Here is a 23,831-nt window from a genome sequence, read left to right on the forward strand (position 1 = left end):
AAGCTCTTTAGCTAAAAGAAATGTTCGGCTTAATCTCCTGGATTGTGCCCGCTATAAATTGCATTAAGAGTGCCAAAACTTGATGGGAAAACTTTGCTCATTAACCATTCGTTACTGAATGCTAGTACACCGTCAACAGAGGGCATGTATAAGCATGAGTGGTTATAAGTTCTACATGTGAGTTATATATGTATTTCAGTTTGTTGTTGCTCTTGTCGCTGCTTGCCGAGTGGTATTTGAATCTGTACATATATATGTGCTCTCACTATACGCAATAACTGCATGGTTCTGCAAGTTGAGTAACATCTTAGCGTAGGTTCCAGCAGCTGTTGGGAATATTTTAATAACCCAACACAACCAGAACCAGCAGATTCTCAGTTCGAAATTTTCACCAGCTGCTGCAGTTTCAAGTGGCAGGCAGCCGATGTCTCTTTGATGGCGGCCATCGATGGTAATATTTATCGCTTTAGGTTGTCGTTTACCTTCCAGATGAGACTTTAACCGAAACTCCATCTTGTCAAAAATTTGCAAAGTGCTTAATGTGCGTAATATAAAATGTGCGATTCCCGCCTTTTATTGAGTATTGAATATACCACTGGCAGCATGTTTTTTTCTTCGACTTCCTAATCGTTTTCTAGTTATAAAATGAACTCTTAATTTTAATTGATCAACGCCGCAATTTCTTTTTAATCCCCTGTGCTTTCCCCAGTTGCAGTGACTTTTGGCCTTCTTCCTATGTGCCTCTGTAGCCAGTTGCCTGAATTTTCTCCAAAGCGCCTATCGTGTAGTGGAGCATTTACGACACACTCGCGCCCCAAAACCTCTCTAGTGGATAGAAGTATTTTCACCTCCGACAACCGTGCAGTTTCATAGGCTCCTGGTCTTAAACTCCAGAATATAGCTGTGGCCTGAGAACTTTTAACGCACACGGTACTACTAGTAGTTCGCGTAAAGCACCATACACACACATTTGCGTTTTAGGAACCCCGCTGTATAACAGCCGGTTTATCACGCGGACGTGCAGTTTATCGGTTCTGAACATCTCGAGACGCCACATCGTTAGAATTGTCGCCTGCCGAATTCTTCTAGAGGTTCAGCTGCCGATACCAGTCTTCCGCGACAGCGAACCCTCCATTTTCCAAGTGCGACTCGCGCCGAGTCAGAAAAACCTGGTGACGCGATCGCTCTAAAAAATCCGTTGTGCCAGCTATTCGAACTTGTCCGCAAACAAAAGTTCCAATGGACTCAACTGGTAAGTATAGATTTCGGGCTCCTTTTAAAGAAACCCATGCAAGCAGTGCTGTGTGGCCCAGTGATACATTAGTTCTGCACGAAGAGATCGCCTTTCTTTATCCGGTCTCGATTACCGTGCGCATTTGTAGTGTTCTGCGCGAACAGAGTCTGAGGCAAATCAACCGCGCAGCGTAAAAAGATTCAAAGGCCCGTTTCCGCACTACCATAGGTATACCACAGGCACGCAGTTAACGCAGTGCCAGAACTCTGTGAAGTTTCAATCGTACAGCAGTGTGGTTGTGGTCAGCATCGACATATGCTGCATGTCACGCTAAACGGCCTGCTTGCAACAAGCTGCTGACCACGTTGCGTGAAGTGTCCAAGTCGCTGCTGGCACCGCGATTGGCCTGTAGTTCCAAGGTCCTATTCCTCTGTCGCCTGCGACACATCGGAGGACGTAAACATGCGCACCACGTGCTCTATGCAGCACAGCAAAGCGTAATTGCGTAACAGCGGGAAAAAAGCGCCTAGTAACAGCTGTGGCATGCGTGACGTCACGCCTTCGACGGGTTCATAGTCCTCGGCACAAACAAAACACTGGTTCTGCGCACGTCCGCACTTCGTAACGAACACACCGCACAGCTTGTTAGTGCGCCACCTTCATGCTTGGGAGTGCAAGTCTGACGAAGTATTTTTTTTTCTATTTATAAAAGAGCTGATTGCAGAGAAAACAAAATTAGGGACAGCTAGACCGCGTACGTATGCACGCTTTTTTTTTCTTTCCTCTATTTGACGACTGGGAAACGCGTACTATAATGAGTCAGATAAGCCGTCTGTTATAGTGCGCGTTTATTCCGGTCTGCGCGTCCCAGATATTTAGCTACGCAGTTTAAAAGCAGGTATTAAAAACCTGTAGAGGGCAGGGCCTATACCTCTGAATCAAGACGACGTCTCAGTTTTCTTTTTTTTTTTCGGCGCGCGCATTTGTCCATAAACTATTTTCACTCGAGGCCTTGTTATCATCATCAAGCCGACCAATAGCAGAGCAAGTTGACGACGACAGCGAGTTGTGTTCACCAATCGCTTCCTGTATCCGCGGCAGCTGCAGGCGTTCACTGCGATTGTCCTAAACATGGCTGATGGGAGCTATCTGTAGTTGAACTACGTTTCGGCAGTGCACTGCGCTTTATTTGCGGTGACTCTGGGTGACGTCTGTAAACTGGAAGCCTTTCTAAGTATGTGGATTACAGGTAAGATTGATCAGACTTCCCAACGAGAGGCAATATTCAACGACCTCTACTCAGAATGTAGGCTCGCCCCGCCAGGTGCTCGTTTGTCATACCTTGTCCGCAATAAGATCGAGCGTCTTACGCGAGAGGAACGCAAGGCTATCGTTTCACGTATTCGAGAAGGATGTGCACCGCTGTTCGTGGCCTGCAAGAAGGGGAACTCCGACATCGTAGAGTACCTGATAACCATGTGCGGGGCAGACTTGGAACAGCGAGGTGTTTACGAAGTGACCGACGACCGCTCGATCCACTTTGTGACGCCGCTGTGGTGTGCGGCTGTGGCGGGCAAGCTTGCCGTCGTTAAGCAACTAATTGACTACGGAGCCAACGTGAACAGTGTGTCGGACACGGGCTCGACGCCAGTGCGTTCGGCATGCTTCATGTCTCATCGTGACGTCGTCATGTACCTGGTGAACCACGGAGCAGACATCCTGAAGCCCAACTACAACGGCGGAACCTGCCTCATCAACTCGGTGCAGAGTGTGAGCCTTTGCCGCTTCCTGCTGCGCCGCGGCGCCGACGTCAACGCGCAGGACGTGCAGCTCAAAACAGCGCTGCACTATGCTATCCAGGAGCATCGGTTCGACACGACGCGTCTGCTGCTCGAGCAGCGGGCCAACCCGTTCCTGCGCAGCCGGTACGGCGACGACGCTCTCCAGACGGCCTGTCTGAAGGGAGCCGCGCAGATCTACGAGTACCTGGTGACCACTGTCGAGTACAGCGCCGCACGGCGCGCCGAGGCCGACGAGCTGATGGGCACCACCTTCCTCGACGAGCACCACGACGTGCAGTCGGCGCTCTTCTACTGGCGGCGCGCGCAGACGCTGCGCGCCCGCGAAAACGTGCCCAAGCCGCTGGCGGGGACGCCGCGGCGTCCGGCCTTCCAGATGGCCGCCGAATACGCGAACGCCGACGAGCTCGAGGCCCTGGCGCACGACCTGGACGCTCTGCGCAACCAGTCGCTGCTCATGTGCGAGCGCATTCTGGGCGCGCAGCACAAGGACACCGTGTTCCGGCTCATGTACCGCGGCGCCGCGTACGCCGACAGCCTGCAGTATCAGCGCTGCATCGACCTGTGGCAGTACGCGCTGGAGATTCGCGTCGCAAAGGACACGCTGCTGCACACGGAGGCGGGCCAGGCAGCTGCGGCACTGGTGCGCCTCTACCTGGACATGCTGGACAAGAAACGCGCGGGGCTGCTCAGCCACGACCAGCTGCGGCTCGAGGACGTGCTGGCCACGGCGCGCTTGCTGGTCGACCGCATCGCGGACACGGCGCGGCTGCTGTCTGAGCGGCCCGTGTACCGGCGGCACCTGGACAACTTCGACAAACTGCTCCGCGTACTCACACACCTGCTGTACGTACTGCACTCGTTGCCCAAGCAGAACGCGGCCCAGGACGCGGACGTGCGGCGCCTGGCGGCCCGGGCCCTGGCGCAGCAGCCGCGCAGCGCGGCCGGCGACTCGCTGCTGCACCTGGTCGTGAGCCGCGCCAACACTATGAAGCCGACCGCCTTCTTCGAGGAGGCGCACGCGCACGTTTTTCCGGACGCCCCACTGGCCGAGCTGCTGCTCGAGTGCGGCGCCGACGTCGAGGCGGTTAACGAGGCTCTCAGCACACCGCTGCACGTGGCCGCGCTGCGCAACAACTTTCGGCCGGATGTGGTGCAGATGCTGCTGCGCCACGGCGCCCACCTGGACCGGCGCAACGCCAATGGCAACCAGCCACACCGTATGCTGGCCGGCATCAGCGAGTGTACGCTCAACCCGCTCCAGCACATCGGCCTGCAGTGCCTGGCCGCGCGCAAGATCGTAGAGCGGCGCATCCCCTTCACCGGCGAGGTGCCTGTTGCGCTCGAGCACTTCATTCGCATCCACTGACGCTGCCACAGCAGCAACGTCTGCAAGATCTGATGCAATTTTGGCTGTTTTTATGTTCATGCTTTGCTCTCAGTGTGTGTCATTGCCATAATAAATAGCTTCCTTTTTTTTTTACCTCTTCAAACTAGCCATGCTTCATGAAAAGCATCCCAACCAGGGTACCAAGGCTCGAGAGAATCTTGCTCAAAGGGGGCCTGATGTGACTACTGGCAGGTCTTTGCCCAGGTGTGAGCACTCTTCCGGTGCACTCCAGAGTGCTTTGCACAATGTTGCGGACAGTGATTGCATTTCCAATTTGTCCAGCGATGTTTGCGCAATGTTTTTGTCGAACTTAGGTGCCCAGTGAATAAAAGTTGGAAGATTGCCTGGTTGGAATTGCCCACCTCATGCAGACTGCATGGCTATGCAAGAAGCAATAACCAGCATATACAAGGAGGTTACATTTTACATCATGCTTTCTGTTAATGCCTCAAGACAGCTTGTGCAAAGAATGTGCTCTTCAGAAGATGTTTGTGGGTTTTCTTACCAGAGCACAGTTTTTAGTAGAGCATCATCAATTAGCAGAAGCCACCTTTAAAGTGGTCAAATGAATTTCCCCTGTTCTGTGTTGATTAATGAGCATCATGTCCTAAGGACAGGGACCATGTGTTTTTAGTGTATCTTAATGCATTGTTTTGGTGGGTTCATTTGTCATGATCAACTGTTGCCGCACTTGGGGAGTTGTAGCCTTGTGGCGGCGTGTTAGTGCACGTGATGCATTGGATTTTGTGTGGCTTTTTTTTGCCACACCAGTGCAGGGTGCCAAAAATGAGATGTGGTTCATGTGTGTGTTTTACCACAAAGTGTGCTTGGCATCTCTCATTTCCTTGCACTGCCTGAGCTAGTTGAGATAGAGCAGCACACTGCGTCCATTGCATGCTGCACACTGCACCATCTGTTGGCCGTTTGGCTAGCAAAGTATAGCTTAGGTGTACAGGGCTAGCGTGAAGCTGCCATGATAGATTGTGCACAGTGCACTCAAATTAAGGCGGATCGGTAACCAGGGTGGTTACTGGTGGTTGTTTTGAATCTGTGAAGGTTTCGCCTGCCTGGTCTGTATTTGTCACGTCACCTGAACCTCTCTGATGGTAGAGCAAGAGTGTCTTCACTGCCTAGTAAATCTCCCTGAAAGGTGTGTGTGTGGCTTGAAAGTTGCTGTTCATGGTTTTACAAAAGCAGGAGCATAGCCAGCAGGGTGTGCTGGCTAGGCTGAAGACACATATATGTACAGCAAAGCTTACTTCTGTCCCTCCACAAAGGACAAGACACCTTAGCCCGCTCAACCCTGTAGATATTTATGGCTATATCGCTGCACTAAAGGCTGTGCTAGTGCAATCTTGTCGGAGCTTGGAACAGTGCCCTGGAGTAATTGGAAACATGCTCTATGATCTGCGCTGTGTGCCAGTGGGTTCGAGAGCGCCCCTTGCAGCTCACTTGTGAGGTGTGGCGGCAGTGTGGAGCACCACGCAAGGTATCTGCAAACCATGCAATTCCTGGACATTTTGCTTCAGCATGGTTTTCCTATGCAAAAATTTTTTGCTTGGACCCCCCGTTCCCTTATAAATCTGCCCCTGATTATCACTGATGCAATTCGTCTTGTTGGAATAGTGAAGTTGTGCTGAGTGCCCAACCTGTTGCTTGTAACTCTGCCACACTGTCGTATAGGCAGTGTACAGCAGCCTGGATTTGTATGGCTTTCTTCTCACTTGAAAAAAAGGAATTGTACCGTGTGGGTTTGTGCACTAGTTTTTTTCTGTAACTGACTTGTGCCGAAATGAAGATTTTCTGAGCCACTTTTAGGGTGCTGTGCATGATTGTGTGCACACTTGTTAGACCAAGGAGTGCCTAAAAAATGTAGGTTCATGTCAAGGTGTCTTGTCTTGTATGCAGTGCTTGTCTGGCAGGCAGGACATATGTTTGGACTGTCAATTTTTACCTGTAGCTATCGGCAAAAGTAGTTATATATGCCACCACATGCTGCACGAAAATAAGTGCTGAATACTTAGATGTGCTTTTGTCGTGACTTCTTGCAATAAGAATCTGGTAGTGTTGACTGGTTGCTGTTAACAGCAGTTAATTTAACCTTGCCCCTAGGTTGTGAGAATCAAGCATATGCCTGCTTCTCGCTTGCCTCTGTTCATCTTGCATAGTGGAAAGTGTTAGTTTTATTAGCCTGCCTTCTTTTCATCTTTAAATTAATAAAGAGGTACAAACAGAAAATTCAAGCACAAAGGAATGATGTGATTTGTTTCGTGGGCATAAGGAGGTGCCTTATAGCAAGTTTCATTCACAGGCGTTGAGTGGAACATGTGATTTTGAATGTTGTCCGAGAAGGCAGTCTGCATTTCCATCCGTATTGAGTGACATTAAGGTATGTTTGCCACAATTATTGCGACGTCGCCAAATTCATGGTTGGTCACAGGAACAACCAATGCTTGCCAGAGATGCCAACGTCATCAAGAATGTGGTAGTCCAAGTAGGCCGGTCGACAAAGCAAAAAAATAAAAAGGACACTCAAAAACTGTATGTCTATACCCTTTGAAATGTTGTACCAAGGATCATTGCAGCTTCGGTAACCAAAAACCACAGTGGCCAGCCTTGGCGAGCAGGAGTGTGCAGTTATTGACGAAAAAAAAGACAATGAAAATCAATACCAGCATAGCATGCCAGGAACGTGCTGAGCCTTGGAACAAAAAATGGGGAATTGAACCAATGCTGCCATTTGTGAAAAGGACCCTAGGTGGCCTAAATTGTTTGACCACTAAGCTGTCTCTTGTAGCCCATGCGCAGCTTTTGGGTGTTAAAACCCCACATACTACCATTTTAGGTGTGTAGTGATGAGTAATAATCGCATGTGTGGTCTTCCGTAGGCCTTTGTTTTCATTATGATTTGCAACACAAGCATTGGTCTGTGGTGCATGTTAATTATCATGCTCAGAGGATGGTGGTTGTTTCCCAGGCTTGTTTTGAGGACTGCTTGCCTGCAAATTGATAACAGTGGCCTAGCACATTGTGCACATATCTGAGCCAGGGTTTGTTTACTTTCAGTCTGATTAGTGTCCACGTCAGAGACAGCTGCTGCTGGGCAAAAGGTCCAGCTGCAGCAGTATACATGCTTGTGCATTTGCTGCTGCTATTTTCCACCTTTTCAATGAGCTTTGCCATGTGCACTGAAGAAACTGCCAAACATGCAGCCTGCCACGAACACATCATGAAGATGCCATGTAAGGAGGCTAAATTTCACATCAAAAACTTTGAGGGACCTCAATACTTGCACTTGGCTTCCACCTGTTCGTACAGAAATGTGTTTGGATGAGCATCTGCTGCAATAGCTCAGCGGTTATGTGCTGGCACTGAGCATGAGATAGCATTGAAAGTAACATGCAAGAATAGCATGTTAAAAGGGACCCTAGAATGATTTTTATAGTCGTGAAATCTGAACAAGTGGCCTTTGTGAGCATTTGTGTCAAAAGTTCTGCTTGGACTCTTTAATTTAAAGACGGTTTTTAAAACCTGCTGCTTGCAACCGATTGCACCTCAGCACGCGCGAATGGGCAATGTGGACGAGCCTTCTCATTGGGCGTGCCCTATTGATGTAGACGCTTGAAGTGCGACAAGCAGCAGTCCCGGCATTTTTTTTTTCCTGGCGCATCGGCGTGTGTGAGCAGAAAGGAGGAGTATTTTTAATCGCCGTTATAGTGTTTCTAGGGACCCTACCGTTACCTTCGATGCTCCTCTGGCATTCAAGGCCGCCGATCAGAATTCCTCCATAACAAAAAGTAGGCCGCTGTTAAAGCTTTTCTTGCTACTTGAACACGAGACGAAATTACAAGCTCAAGAATTTTCATGCATCTGGCTTGCTTAATACAAACACTAAAAAGCTTATTTTGTTCATTGTTGTGACAGGTCAGCGGAGTAAACAAAGTGCGCCGCGAACCCTTTCCAGTGTTACTAACTGCTGTTTCAGTGAACACTAAATACCCCCGCCCCTGACTTCGCCTGGGTTTGTCCCCATGCATGGAGGAAGGAATTGGTTTTTTGAGGAAAGGAAATGGCGCAGTAATTGTCTCGCATCTCTGCGGACACCCGAAGAGAAAAGAAGTAGAAGACGCAGCCGAGGGCTCTGGAAAAGTTTCGACCACCCGGGGATCTTTAACGCGTGCGTACACTGACCTCGGACAGCGCACGGGCGCCTGCCGCGGCCAGGATCGAACCCGGGAACTCCGGCTCTGTAGCCGATGTGCCCTAACCATGACCCAAACCACTGAGCCACCGCGGCGAAATTCTAGTTTGCCATGTTTGCCTCCGTCCATGTTTGTCCCAAACCTCTGCAGGTGGCTCCTTACCACGCTGGTCAGGGAGCAAACTCCCCACCGTGTTGTAGGCAACCAGCCAGCAGGCTTTGTGACCTAATCCTAGTCCTAATTCTAGTCGAAATCAAGAGGAAGAAATGGGCTTGGGCAGGGCATTCCAAGAGAAGGCAAACGTAGCAGGGGGCGGCAGAAGGTTAAGTGGGCGGATGTGGGCGCAGCTGGCAATTAGGACAGGGTTATTAATTGGAGACACGTGCGAGAGGCCTATAGATTTGCCCTGCCGTGGTCGCAGTCAGGCTGATGATGATAATGATGATCACCTAATCTAAAACCTTTGCAAACTGTGGAAAAAACTTTACGATAAAGCGCTCAATGGCCGCGAATGGGTTTCAGACCCGCGGAGGCGCAAACATATCGGCTTCGCTGGCCACTGCATTAGACAGTTTCGTCATTGCCGCAGCCGAATAGTCGCGTAATCCGGCGTGTTTAACTGTCAGTCAACATTTTTAGATAGGGGCAGTTCGAAAACGGCCGCGGCGCGGGCCAATATCAAGGTGGTATTGCGCGGACCCACGCGATCGCCGCCTAGGCGGTGGCGCTGCGGTCGCTGTAAGTTGGGCGCGTCGTCTGCTACTTCTAGCTTGAGGAGCGCAGCCGAGGGTGGCTCGCGTGCGTACAAAAACGTATTTTAATAATAAAAACGTGGTTTTCGCCTTCACCCCTGTTGTATTAATGAAACAGGGCGGTTTAATAGCACTTATAACCACAACTTCAGCCGGGCACGCTAAAGACGCGTTAGCAAACGGCTTCTCATCTCGTGACTTCCTAGCTGGGCAAACTTTCAGGGAGCCGATATAATGAGGGAAGGCTGTGTTCTGTCATGGAAGCTTAGAATCTCGTTGTTCGGACTTCTTTAACCGTATCTGCATGATGCCGGGGCAAGTTTGTTTCTTTAGCCTCCCAGAAGACGGTTTTGGCGGCTTCCAAACGTCAGATTTCGTGATTTTACGAAGTGAATGGGAGTTTGCACACAGGCCGAGGCTGCGAAATTCAGTAGGTGTTTCAATTGCTTCTGAGAATGTCAATCAGTCAATCTTTTATTCCTGTTAAAAGATTTTGTTAAAAGTATTCTTTTAAAGTTGTTTTAAGGAACAAAATATTGAGCCAAGGGAAAATTTCATAATTAGGTGCTTTTCTGCTGGAGTCAGTTCTGCAAGGTGAGCACTAAGGGGCCCGCACTTCACGAAATTTAGTGCTGTTACTGCGACTTCAGCTGTAGTGTTAGAATTCTAGGCGCGCGATACCGCCTTAAAAATGCCTACGTAACGAATGTCACTGCTGACGTCACGGCCTGAGGCTTGTCATATTTTTAAAAACGTTGGCTTGTAATAGGCACTTGTAATAGGCAATTCGCTTGTAGTTGGCTTGTAATAGGCTTGTAATAAGTTGTAAGTTCAGCGCTGGTTTGTGTGTCTCGCCTCTTACTTGGTCTGTGAGTGTTTGCGCTGTTGAATCACAGCTATGCATCAACACCAACTAGCCCAATCTGCAGTTCTTCTACATAAAAATAAATACAACATTGTAGCAAATCCACCATACAGGCAACCCTTAGAAGGTACAAAAAAAAAGGTATGAGCACAATAAATAAAATCACGGCTTCAAGAGAGATTTACTATGACACTGCGTCATGTTCACACGTACAGCCCGAAAAATAAATGTTTAACTGACAACTTGAAGAATAACGAATGCCCTCTACAATTTTTCAACAAAAAAAAACCTCGTTCGCAGGTGGCAATCTAGCATTCTTATTCCAAAAGGGAAGGGGGAGATGTCTCCAGCATAATGTCGACCACACCTGGGGATCTTTATAACGCGCGCTGACAAAGCACAGCACACGGGCGCCTTTTTGCGTTTCGCCTCCATCGAAACGCAGCCGCCGCGGTCGGGTTCGAACTGAGCCATAGTACCAGGGTTCGAACCCTAACGCGGCGGCAGCGTAATTAGTCAGCTGTTATCTGCTGAAAAAAAAGCCCGCAAGCATATTCTAAGAGAAAAAAACATTGAATGGAAACATTTGGCCCCATAAATGATTATTGCCTTGCTTCACAAATAATGTTCATCAAAGAAGCAAGCAAAAAAAACTACCTTTTTGATATAAAAAAAATAGCAGGGTAATGCAGCCATAATATGGTAGCCAGCTTAAAACTTGTGTTCTTCATGCAAATGCGCAGCTTGCACAGTTTTAGCATTCCATAAAACTCTTGCTCCGTACCACATTACAAATGTTGGGAAGTGCCTGTTGTAAACTACTCTTGTTGCATATGCAACGCCTGTATTTAAAAAGATCAGTGTTGCAGAGACTGATTAGAGCAACATCTTTTGGCACAACAGAAAGACAGAAGAGGTTTTAGTATCATTATATACGTATCTGTTTCTTTGATAGGTTTTAAATATGTGACATGAATCCGTTCGCAGTAAGAAAAAAAAAACAATCTGTCCAATTGGGCATACCATGTATATGGTTCCAATTGGAACCAGTTGGACCCAAATGGATCCAACTGTGTAGTCCATCTGGTTTCTCCAGTTCCAGTTGGTCATTCCAATTTGTTCTGCGCTTCCAGTTGTATTGCACAACTGGTTCATGAGGTTTCACTTGGTTTCGGCACTCCCAGTTGCATCACCCAACTGGAACCAATTGGAGCTCCATTTTGGAACCCAGAAAACCGATTGGAAGCTGATCTCCCAACTGGGAGCTCCAGTTGGTTCCAATTGGGCGATTCAATTGGAAGTGGAAGCCATGATGTCATTCACTGAAATCTGTATATATATATTTATCTGGCTAAAACAGAACGCTACTCTAGACTTGTTAGGTTCTTGTAAAATAGATATAAGCAGATTAAAGGGGCTATGAAAGGGCCATCAATAAAGTTGCAGTATGCCTGAGATTTCAAGCACGCCGCTTCACGAATTTGTCCCGCAAGATTTTTGTTTAATGCGCTTTATAGAAGATGAGGTATCTGTAGTCAAAATTTGAATTTCAGTGTCTTCGCGCCTTCTCGTCACTTTTTGCGTGCTGGAGGGTCGGCGCTCCTCCGGGGGCGAAGCTTCCTGACCCGCCGGCGCTACGCGGTGTATTGGCCGCGGCTATGGTAGCTGCCTGACGCCTGAAAGAATCGAGCCAGTAGCCAGCTCTCAACTTGTATACGCAGGTGCGAGCGACGGAGGAGGGCGTGAGCTCGAAAAAGTCGCCGGGAAGGGTTCGCCAACTGTTGCGCGTGTTTGTGGGTTCTCTGCTGCAGTGACTGGGCAAGTTGATGTGCTCTTCTCGGAAGGTGTTTCAGAGCCCCTTTAATTTCTTGAATTGTTTCATCTTCACCATCGCCGCGGGCTTTCTTAATTTAGATAATTTTGCGTAAAGGCCAATCGCCACTCTCCACCTAGAGGGTCTCATGTGGAGTGTATGTACTAACCATAGTTAGTATTAACCATAGGGGTTAATACTAACCATAGTTATGCGCAGTCACACGGAAAACCTAACCGCAGAATATGGCGCGAATACGGCGCTTTCCAGATGCAGATATCTGCATCTTGTAGAAATGTTGGCAGAAGTCTCACAAAAGTCATAGAAGAAAGGCCAATTGGTTCAAATAAAATTTTATTTTATTTTTGCTGGCCAGTTCAAAAGTCGAATATATATGCATGTACGACATTTGAGTTCAATTGGTGGGCCATTTAGATTGGTTGGGTGACCAATTGTTTTTTGAATTGGAAGCACCAGTTGGGCTCAATTGGTCGAGCCCAATGGGTGGCGAAAACACAATTGGTTTTCGACCAATTGGTTTCAACTGGAAATTGTCCAATTGGATCCCATTGTTTTTTTTTACTGGGTTGTGCACATTAATCAACTGGAAACACGGTTGGTCCAGTTGGGAGTCGATTTGGACCATCCTGTTGCAACACCACTCCAACTGTAAGCAGTTGGAAACTCGGTCCAAATTATCTAGTTTGTCCGCCATTCCAATTAGAAATATCTCGAAACTTATTTGGTACCATTGGGAGTCCATCGATCTGGACTATCCAATTGTACCCGCCGCGGTGGCTCAGTGGTTGGTTAGAGCGCTCGGCTACTGATCCGGAGTTCCCGGGTTCGAACGCGACCGCGGCGGCTGCGTTTTTATGGAGGCAAAACGCTAAGGCGCCCGTGTGCTGTGTGTTGTTAGTGCACGTTAAAGATACCCAGGTGGTCGAAATTATTCCGGAGCCCTCCACTACGGCACCTCTTTCTTCCTTTCTTCTTTCACTCCCTCCTTTATCCCTTCCGTTACGGCGCGGTTCAGGTGTCCGCCGATATATAAGACAGATACTGCGCCATTTCATTTCCCCAAAAACCAATTATTATCATTATTACTATCCAATTGGAACCAGTTAACTGGTTCCCATTTTTTTTACTGGGATACCATAGTGTACCATATCCATACCGTATCGTACATTATTTTTAATGTTTGGTTGCCAACTAGGTGGGAAACACTGCAGCGTACCAAGGTTACCTCCGCGGCGAGTCGGCTCGAACACTGTCCCTTCCAGGAGGAGGAGGAGGAATTTATTGACTCCAAGAACTGGGTCAGGTGAGGGGGGTTGGGTTGGGGAGAGAGAGAGAGAGAAAAAAGACTTTATTGTCAGTAAGAGGATGGGGGTCCTCTTGGGTTTCTTCAGCCGCTCCAGGTGGCCGGCAGTTGAAGTCTGTCGGCGGCCCTCTGCGCTCTGGCCCGGGACTGAACGTCCCGGTCCGGGCTGGCGGGAGCAGCTTCCCATTTTCCAAGCGTGAGAGATGTGAATAGGTCTGCCAGAGGCGGATCCTCCGTGCAGTCCCAGATTATGTGGTCTAAAGTGGCAGGCTCGCCGCGCAGCTGACAACACGGATTTACCAAATCGGGAAAGATATTGGAATACGTCCACGGGTTTGGCTGCGACCGCGTTTGCAGCGGCCTCCACGTGGTAGGCTGAGCGAAACGTGCGGAGGAGGCAAACTTGCTCTTCTAAGCTCCCTGTAATAATTCGTTATGGTGAAGAGGAAGACGGTGGGCCCTCAGGCCACTGGTGGCTGAAAGTCCTTGGGCTCCGGCGACACCCATGGCCCAGCGCACGATCAGGATTTGATCTTCCGGCCGTGAGCTGCGCAGAGCAGCCTCCCATCGCTCCTGTCGCCCAGCCCCTTCAAAGGGGGGAGTAGGGTAGTTGGGGAAATTGCAATATATATTAATAAAGTCTGCTCGTACGTGGGCTCGGGAAGAGAGGACAATGAGGTGAAGCGTGATCACCTGGATGAATTAGGGAATTAAGGTAAGGACCGCATAATACCCGTTTATAATCGACGCCAAACAACTTGCTCGGTCTGGGACAGGGATTAATGAGGAGGAGGGTGGCTCAGGCGGGAATTGCGGTAGTGTAATTTCGTGATAGGTGAGTAGGCATTCACGCGCACTGCGAAAGGAAGCTTGGTAGACTGTCCGCTGCCGGGTTGACGAGTGCTCGGGCGTGTGCATGGGCGGCTGTATTCCCGGGGTGTCCACAATGCGCTGGAACCCATAGGATATGGTGATTATGCGTTGGGGAGGCGGGATGAACTGGAGGATACGGTAAGCGGGTGTGTGGATTCGGCGCATAGCGAAATTACGAATTGCCGTTTTTGATAAAACCGGCGGCTCACGAGCTAGCTCGAGGTTTACCACCGGGCTATATGGATCCCCTTGGGCAAGGGAGCGGTGAACGCTTGGCAAAATATGGGGAAATTACTCAGCATTACAGACTGGAACGTAGGCTAGCTGGTACCTCCACCAGACCCGCCTTTAAATACGCAGGCAGTCGCGTGGAGACGACTCCAAACATTCACATACCCGCACCCGATCCTGGCGTGCGTGGATATGAAGACGTGTGTGTACACACTGCGGGTTTAGAGGATCTCTCGACCATATAATCTGGGAATGCCCAAATTCTCCCGGGAGAGCGTTGACTCCTGGGAGAGCGTTGAATATCAGTTCCAAATAATTCTGGGAGACCCTGCTGCGTAGTTCGGACCCTGAGCTCCAGCTCCGCCTCGTCCGACTGGCTGAAGAGGCCGCCGGAACACAAGACTTCCCGGCTAGCATCTAAAGCGGTGCCTCCTGCCTTCCCGGACTAGAGCCGAGGGAGGTGAGGAATGCCATTTCTGTCGGAAAATAAAGTTATTTCCTCCTCCTCCTGGAAGTTCTCATTTTGCCCTCGCACCACATGTTTCGCAGAAACGGGCACAAGTCGGTACCAAATGGCTCCTCTAGAGGGCACCACACGACTGCCGGCGACATCGGCGGCGGCTGAACGCCCGACCAAAAGGTGTTGAGTGGATTCGCCCCGGTTGTGGTGTCTGTTGTTTTGATGTGTGCCGTACAGACCGTCCGTCCTTGAATTCGTACGTCAAGTACCGATCACTTCCCGCCCTCGCTGACTACAAAGCGCGACCACAGGTGAAGGCCATCCGCCGTTCTTAACTGTTGCATTGCCGCTTGGACCGCAGACATCGGGCCTCACCAGTCGCGATGGGTAAGCTAACGTAGGCCTAAGCTGCGCCCTGCTCTTCTCAGCTGGTTTCGCCTGCTTAGTAATCTGAGTCTCTGGAGCCGCGTAGCACTACGTTCGATGCATGCTGACCTTGCTTCGACCGTTGCGCAACCGGCGTCGTTGCGGCCGTGCAGGCGTAAGCGTCTCGCGGTTCGCACAAAGGGTGCGCTTGCGGTTCCGCTGGGCCCGGCTCTCGAGCTCGCCCCCAGCAGCACCGCATGCAACCGGTTTCAGCGGCACGCACGCACGCAAGGCAACCGTGCATGGGCGAATGTCGTGGCGGCGTCTGGGCTCGTGTCGGCGCGCGCTTCCTGGATCGGAGCGAGGGCGTGTCCCCCCGGCGGGACTGACACGCTGGCGACAGGCACCGCGCCCCGTTCACCACCGTCGCTCGGATGCATCGTTTCTTGTGCACCCGCCAGTGCCGATCTCCGATAGAAATGTATTTGCGATCTAGTCGCTGTTGTAGATACCCCGTGCTCCTAGTTCTATTTATAGCTGGTGTAAGCTATTGGTGGCTTCGAATGCCCAGGCCAGTAGCCACGATCGAAACTAGTCCGCTCGGAATGAGCTTGATCGCGACACAAGCCTTGAATAAATAGCTTTGGTCATGGCATGATGTACACCGGCAGTTCAGCGCTCCCTTGCTTGCTGTTCTGATGTGTCTATTCGAGTTCTCTGTTAAGGTAAATGTAATGGCAGCTGCAGGACTTCTGCAATACTTCACCAACTTAACATTTTTATTCGAGCCAGGGAAGCAGGCATATTCTCTTCAGACATGAGCGAAAGTTTGGTTTATCAGTGTTCAAATGTATTTCTGAAAGCTGGGTGTTCTCCTGAATGTGCGTAAGAAATTTTGCAGCTGTAGGTCCAACAATTTTTTTCTCAGTGACCTTTCTCCATGATTTGCACTGTATGTTTGTCTCAGAAATGTGCAACGCCCTCTTATGATGCATATTTAGTTAAATACATATGCTGGCTGAATACATATTTGAATGAAAACTGGAAATAATCACATGGTGAGACACGAGAAACTTGGCAGTTGTTTGGTCACTGGGAGCAGGAAGGTGATTACAAGCAGCCAACTTCAGAGGGGGCTTGGAGTAAGTAACATGGAGTTTTTCCAACATGGAGTTCCCCTATTGCTACACAATTCTTGAAATGGTGACTGTGTAGTAGCGCAGTGAGTACTCAGTGCCTCCTGATGGCACATAGGCTGCAGAACTGATGTGTTATCTAAAAGCACCTAAGAGACAGACGTGCATTATAATGTATGCAGCTTCTGATGAGGATATAGGAGGAAACATAAAATTAGCAGTATTTGAACAGGAGTAAACTGTGGTCAATATGTATGTGCGGTTATTAAGAACTAATGGCGCTGGTTGGTCACGTGAAAAAGTATGAAAGGGTGAAATGCGGAACGTCCCAGACCCCAAAGTGACCACCGCCGATTCTTTTGAAAAAAATTGGGCTACTTGGCGATTGCGTGAATGGAGTTTCAACAAAGTATTTTTCTCGGGAAAAATTTATTGCTCATGTGAGTAAGTGCACTTTGAACTTTCCGCGAAGAAGCAAAGGTTGGTTGGAGTTAAAAATTTTAAAATGAAACGTGAAACGTACAATGACAAATTTTATTTTAGAAATTTCACTTGCATTGTTCTTTCATATGAGTATAAAATGCCACATTTTTTGCTTTTTTTACGGAACTAAGAAAACGCAGGAAATTCTTGCATGGCATCTTTAATGAAGTCAGATGAAAGAACACAAGTGAAATATTCTAAAATAAGATTTGTCATTGTAGCCTGTTTCAAATATGACTTAAAAATTTTTTCACTCCAACTAACTTTTGCCTCTTAGTGGAAACTTCTCGGAAAAGAGCACTCACGTGAGCCAAAACCTTTTTTTTTTTAGATCCATTCATGCAATCGCCAACAAGGCCAATTTTTTTCGAAAGAATAGGCGGTGGTCTATTTTTGAGTCTGACACATTTTGCCTGGAATGACCCGAAAGGCAATAAAATTAAAATGAAAGAGAACAGAAGGGACACTAAGATGCAAAATGCCTTTGCCTTGGCAAAGGAGGCATGTTTTTTTTACCATTGATGCAGGACATCTTTCTCATAGCAAAGAGAACACTTTTTGTAGCACATCTTGTTAATAGCAGCATACCTGGTGTGTTCTGTTTCACTTGCTCAATTTCGGTTTTGTTAAAATGGGCATTGCATAACTTCATACAATGCTGGAGAATGTGCTGCTGTTCACCCACTATGCATAGTTTTCACTGATGTCATTGTGGCTGCCACCATCTTTGGGCCCAGAAAGCACAGCGAAAGCCTGGGCTTTTTGCTAATCCACTTATTGCCAGCCACTTTCCGTGTACATTGTGGAAGCTAACCATGGTACTCAAAGATGGCGCCCATGACTTCACATGAAAACTATCTATAGCATGTGCCTTTTCAATGCTGAGATGTGTTCACGTAGGATTGATGAGGCGGTTCTCTTGAATCATCAGTCAAGCACCAGTGTCTGGCTTGTGCTGAATGCTGCCGACCACTAAGCACATCTTATCGAATTATCACCTCAGGGTCTGTACAGATACCAAAATTGGTGGAGAAAATTACTTTTCTGTGAAAATGCATTTGAAAACTATGCTTAATTGTCAAGGGTAGAAATTTGGGTAAGTCGGTATTGATATTCAATGACAAAAGGAGCATGAAAACAAGACGACAGACGAAGACAGAACACACACCACGAGTGCTAACTTCCAACTGAAGGAATCACACGACCGTGGCGAACGAGACCAGAAAAAAGGGGAGAAAAAAAAAAAAACCAGAGACAGAAGATTGAAAAAGAAAAGGGGGCGAGGGCACCCTCATGAAAAGATAAAGGCTATTACGAACCTAGGAATGCCAATTCTCGTTTGGATAAGAATATAGAAGGCTTGCTAAACACATTGATCGTGCAAAGTAGCTATCTGTGTAGCTTCAGTGATTTCGTGAGTTAATTTATCTGTGCTTCTGGCACCGACAGAGCATTTATCTAGAAGGGGCATGCACCTGCACTCCTTGCAATGCAAAGCTAGGTTACTGCCCGTTAACGACTTCATGTTGTTGTGTTAACGAAGCCTTGTTTGCGAAGCCCCCCCCCCCCCATTTTTCTTTTCTTTTTCAATATTTTGTCTCTTTGGTATTTTGTTTTCTCCCCTTTTTGGGGTTATTGGTTGATTTCTGTTGCTTGCTCAGCTTTGATGCATGCGCTCGTCAATCGGCTCAGGCCTTGTTTGCCATGGTCTTGTGTGATTCCTTCAGTAGGAAGTTAGCGCTTGTGGTGAGTGTTCTGTTTTCGTCCGTCGTCTTGTTTTTGCGCTCCTTTTGCCATGGATTGTACATTGTCAAAACAGACTTTAGCACGTGTAATTCAAACATTGTTTTTCGAAGTTCCTATTGTGATGTTGCTTTTGAAACATAAAAAGATTCAAATATTTTGTCCACTAGGAACTTCAAAACAGCATGAGCAAGGATATTCTCTTATTATATTTAGTAACTAGCCTCTGAGCTGTGGCATAGGAGTACAGGGAAGGCTTTGTGCTGGAGATAGATCAAATGTAGTAATTGCATCATAGTGTCAGTCAGCAAGTGGGGTGTAGTATCAAAACACCACCATCCTTTTTTGAGTAATTTGGACACAGCAAAAGCTGGTTTTGCTTACTATGCATTACCCATGCTGGCATTGTTCTAATAGGTTCATTTGAAGTTAAAGAGTCTGAACAGAGGAATTCGTGTATGATACTTGAGCACAGGAAACTGAGTGCTTCATGCGAAACAATGCCTTGAAGAGGCCTAAAAATTGTGCGACTCCTATTGTATGCAAGAATGAAATAGTGGACCTTTGCTGGGAGGGAAAATATAATAATGCTGTTTTTCAGAAAAGATAGATTGGTGGTTGTGGGCAATAGAAGTGCTTTTACATCTTATTCATTTTAATGTAATGGATAAGTACCATATTATTATGAATTTAAGGTCCCCACTTTGGAATTGCGTGGTGCTTAGCATTGCATTAATATGGGAGCTTGTTAGAGCATAACCAATGCTTAAAGTCAGGGGGGTCTCAGGAGGGCCTCAGACCCCTCCAATATTGACAAGAGATCTAGAACCCCCTGTGCTAGAATTTAGGGACTGTATGTATCAGAAGCAGGCAACTATTTTTAATTCTTTTTGTCAGTGGTGGTCGAAACATTTCTTCTCTATCATTTCAAAAATTTCACCGTGGTTTATAATAAGGAACTTTAACATGTTTTCTAAAATGTGATCTTGGGGATTGTCATGTATGGGCTGTGGGCATGCAGTGAAATGCAACAAAGTTATTTTTCTTTGTGTTTACAGTTTATTGAGTAAATCATACAGTGACAGCCACAAGATAGTTCGAGGCTGAATTGATCTGGGCATTATGTGTAAATTTGGTTGTTTAACAAGTTTATGTAGGCTGGTTCAAGCTATGTGCTTAAGCTAAAAAAATTGGTGAAAGTAGCATTGGCAAGTAGATGTGTAGTCACATTTTTTTCATCATGTAATACTTTTTTTACCGGCCGGATGTGATTATAATCATAATTTTTTTGGTTGTTAATAACGTCACCGCACAGGGTCGAACTGTAAAGATGAGCTTATTTTGTTGATTTGTGTTTTTAGTGCACTTTTGACAAATGAGCAGTGGGCTTTAATGTGCCTCTTCTCTCTTACAGGAAAAGTGCTGTGTGAACTTTGCAAGAAGAAATGCTCAGGGAATGCACTTCGTGTTCAGGATCGCTATTTTCACATTGAGTGTTTCAAGTGTGCTGGTAAGTGTTGTGTCCTATCAGTGGAAATAAAAAGAGCGCATGAAAATGGCCCCTTTTCTGTCTACAAAATCACATAGTGTAGGTCATCTTTAGCAAATGGGTATCTGCTCTGCCTTATAAGGCCCTGAGACACTCCTTTGTCAATCATGAAAAATGCCTAAGAATCTCTAGTGTTCCTTGCATGCTGTGTTGCCCTAAAAAAAATTTTTGCTAAACGTGCAGCATGAGCAGAGGACTGAAGGCAATATTTAGACTTTACAGTTTCCCCTTTGCTAAAACTTGCCACTTCTGTTTTTCTTCGACTTGCATCTGTGGGAGTGATTCCTGCCCACCTAGGTTATGCCTGGTTGCCACTGTTTTCAGTAATCCTGCTCCTTCCACCATTCTGAGCAGGACCATCGGCGGCTGATTCTTGACATCCGCTAATCAGATGGCAAGGAGAGCTTGGTTGTGTCGCCTTTGCCAAAAGTAGCCAGGCTGCCCGGTTTGTTCTCTGTTGTATAGCGGAACACTTATCGCACCTATCAAACTATAAATCACTGTGAGGTAAGGAGAACCGTTCTCCTCGCCTCCCAATACCTTTTGATTTTTAGGGAAGCCATAGGGGGTCCACTATATGAGGGAAAAGCAAACCATGCAGCCTGGTTACTTTTGGCAGAGACTGTACTTCATAAATGCAATGTGCTCTATCACATTAGGTTGGGGTGCTTGCTGTGATGTGCCCTGCGTGCAGAATGTATGAACTTGTTGTAAGGGGTGCTTCAGGGCAGAGCCCTCTGTATTGCTGCTGTACAATGCTGAAGACTTGTGTTCTCTTCACTGTGCTGTCATCACTCCTGAGGCTCAATACAAAGTAGTGACACTGCTTTATTTTGAATTGATGTTTGGGGTCTCATTCCATTCTGCATATCTTTCATTTGTATGGTTTTTGTTATAGTGCAAGCACAAGTTTGTACTAGTCATGCATTACTTTGTTGTCTATATAGCAAAGGATGTTTGTACATGGCAGATAGAGAGCAGGGAAAGTTGCAATCTTGACAGCAGGAGGGAAACGTCAGTTCACTGAGCAGCTCTGTACAGTGCTTGTAGAAGCATTTTTTGTTAAAGGGACCCTGAAATTATTTTGACGGTCCTTGTGAGTATTCAGGCCAAATTTAAAAGTTCTGCGTTCTACAAGCACAGTGGAGACCACTTATAACGTAGCCGCTTATAGTGCGGGACTGGATATAATACGGTTTTTGGCGGTCACCGGTCAGCCTCCCATAGGGCTCAATGTAAAGTCATGCTGCTTAATATGAGGTCATGGTAAGCAAAATTCTGTTATATTGTGGTTTTGAAACCCCATTGGCGACCACACGGAACAGCAAGTGTGCTTTCCTGCGTAACACTGGGGGCTTTTGAGGTGCACTGCCGCTTACTCTGTGAAACAAGCAAAACAAAAAATTAAGCTGCGATCGATGGTCAACCTCACGGAAATGTGATTCCATGATTGCTGACACTTTGCTGCTTAGGTTACACTTTTTTGCTTTCGCTTTGCAATTCGCACCCAGACTCTGCTTTCACCGGTTGAAGGCACTCCTTTAAGCATGTTATCTTCCGTACTCACCCAGCTGATTACGCTGCCACTTCTTGAAGGAACGGCAGTTATCACGTTGTCGGCACCATGCATTCGTCTATCCCTCACCCCACTCTGTGATGAAATTGCTTCTATTGCACTCCTCCGCAGTTGCGCTTTGTGCAGTATGCTCAGACTAATCTAAGCGAGTAGCGGACGCAGTGGGCTGCTTTTTGTTCAGTGATAAAGCGCTTTTGAACCATCTGGTGTTTATTTTGACATCATTTTCATTATAGTGCAGTACCGTTTATAGTGTGGATTCTCGCGGCACCATGACATACGTTAGAAGTAGTCTACAGTGAAATTTTTTATAAATTGCTGCTCACATTAGCTCACAACCGATTAGGGTGACACCTCACTGCATGTTCTTAGCCACCCCTACGCCTATGACATCAGCGAGCAACCTGGGCGAGCCTGCTAATTGGGCGTGCCCAGGTAGCGTGGGCTGTGGGGGTGCGCAGTCCCTTGTTATTTATTTTTTCTGGTTGTCAGTGTATGAGTTGAGGGGGGTGAGCAGGAGCATCATTTTTAATTGCTGATATCCTCGCTGTTAATAAGGCTAGCGTAAAAATTTTTGCGGTGCAGTGACGAGTGATGGAATACAGATCGCTCGTGCACGTTACTGAACCTCAGTAGATAGTTTCATGGTCCCTTTAATAATAAAATCAAAAGCAAAGCTTGTGCCACCCATGCACCTGTTGTGTTTTATGGTCCTGAGCTGGGGTTTTATTAATGCGCACAGGTGCTGGTTGTTGTGCCAGCTTTACTTGTACATCGCTACGCCTATTTCATTAATCTGCTTTTTAGTCAGTAGTAGAGTCAGTAGTAGTGAGTGCTAGTACCTGTTTTTATCACTTGCTGTGCTTTGTTTACTTAGCAAACAGCCATTAGCTGCAAGTTCTGTTCACTGTTTTTTTGCGTGTGTGTATGTGTGACACCTGAATGTTGTAGTTCGGGACTGCCTAACCAAGACTTCTCCTGCAGTGTGTACCAGCTCGCTGGCCCAGGGAGGATTCTTCTTCAGAGATGGCAAATACTACTGCACTGGAGACTATCAGAAGATGTTCGGCACCAAGTGTGCAGGTTGTGGCCAGTTCGTCGAGGGCGAGGTGGTGACCGCTTTGGGGAACACGTATCACCAAAAATGCTTTGTGTGTGCCAGGTGTCGGTAAGTCTTTTTTTCTGCCAGTAGTATTTGCAGATTATGTTGCAAAACATTTGGAAGGAAGGCACTTTTCCAGGTGCAGGCATTTCAAAAGTGCATTGTGTAGACTGGGTGGGATTTTGCACACACACACAAAAAAAAAACATGCAACGATACCTGCAGGAGGGACTTTCTAGGGGCAAATTGCTTACCTGTTGGCATTGCTATCAAAAGTATTAGCGCTGATTAGCTGCACAAAGACAGTGTTTTGGCATTGGTCCCAGGGTGGCCATGGACTCAAGGTGGGCAGGGTTTGGGTGCAGTGAAGTTCATTTCTTTGCCTTTGGAGAGGAATGGTGGTCAGTGAGCTCCTTCAGCCATGTGCATTCATAAAGACTTTAAACCAGAGTTGGCTTGTGCTCCTTTTGTGACGGCCAGTCCACGAGTCTTTTGCTGCTGACCGAGCAGGCACACCACCCATGTAACGGCACCAGACATTTTCTTTGGTCTATCATCTTGATTGATATGTGGTATAGTCACCTGTGCGCTGCATAGATTTTTTTTCACTGAGCTGTTCATGTTCATGTTCAGCTTGCAGAATGTTTACAGAAAAAGAAGCAAGTTCGAATAGAGGATTTAATGTATGATGCTTCCTAGAAATTCTGCTTTTAGGAGTCAGTGATACATGGTTTTGATTGTATAGCCTTGTTGACTTGTCACAATAAGATTACTAATTATGAAGGGAGGGATTGATTAAAGGGACTGCAAACTCTCATCTGAAGCCATCCCAGGTGCGCCGCGGTGGCTCAGTGGTTATGGCGCTCTGCTGCTGACCCGAAAGGCGCGGGTTTGATCCCAGCCGGGGCGGCCGAATTTCGATGGAGGCGAAAT

The 23,831-nt window shown here is 47.4% G+C and overlaps 2 protein-coding genes across 2 annotated transcripts in view; both read left to right on the plus strand.

Annotated features, from left to right (window-relative positions):
* Positions 1 to 1,224: 1,224 nt before the first annotated feature.
* Positions 1,225 to 6,673, plus strand: m-cup (ankyrin repeat protein mann-cup). The gene has a single exon (XM_077645256.1). It carries the CDS (start codon positions 2,471 to 2,473, stop codon positions 4,400 to 4,402), a length of 1,932 nt encoding a protein of 643 aa, XP_077501382.1. The 5' UTR covers positions 1,225 to 2,470; the 3' UTR covers positions 4,403 to 6,673.
* Positions 6,674 to 15,050: 8,377 nt separating this feature from the next.
* LOC144112432 (actin-binding LIM protein 2-like) overlaps positions 15,051 to 23,831 on the plus strand; it is a gene marked incomplete at its 3' end in the record, with an annotated part of 99,024 nt that continues 90,243 nt past the window's right edge. The window contains 3 exon segments of the mRNA XM_077645272.1: positions 15,051 to 15,330; positions 20,086 to 20,181; positions 22,781 to 22,964. Of these exon segments, the coding sequence (XP_077501398.1) occupies positions 15,327 to 15,330; positions 20,086 to 20,181; positions 22,781 to 22,964 (284 nt within the window).

This window comes from Amblyomma americanum, chromosome 1 (assembly GCF_052857255.1).
Source record: "Amblyomma americanum isolate KBUSLIRL-KWMA chromosome 1, ASM5285725v1, whole genome shotgun sequence".
NCBI lineage: Eukaryota > Metazoa > Arthropoda > Arachnida > Ixodida > Ixodidae > Amblyomma > Amblyomma americanum.

Coding starts and splice junctions, on each gene's coding strand:
- m-cup (XM_077645256.1), top strand. CDS start 2,471: ATGTGGATTACAGGTAAGATTGATCAGACTTCCCAACGAGAGGCAATA.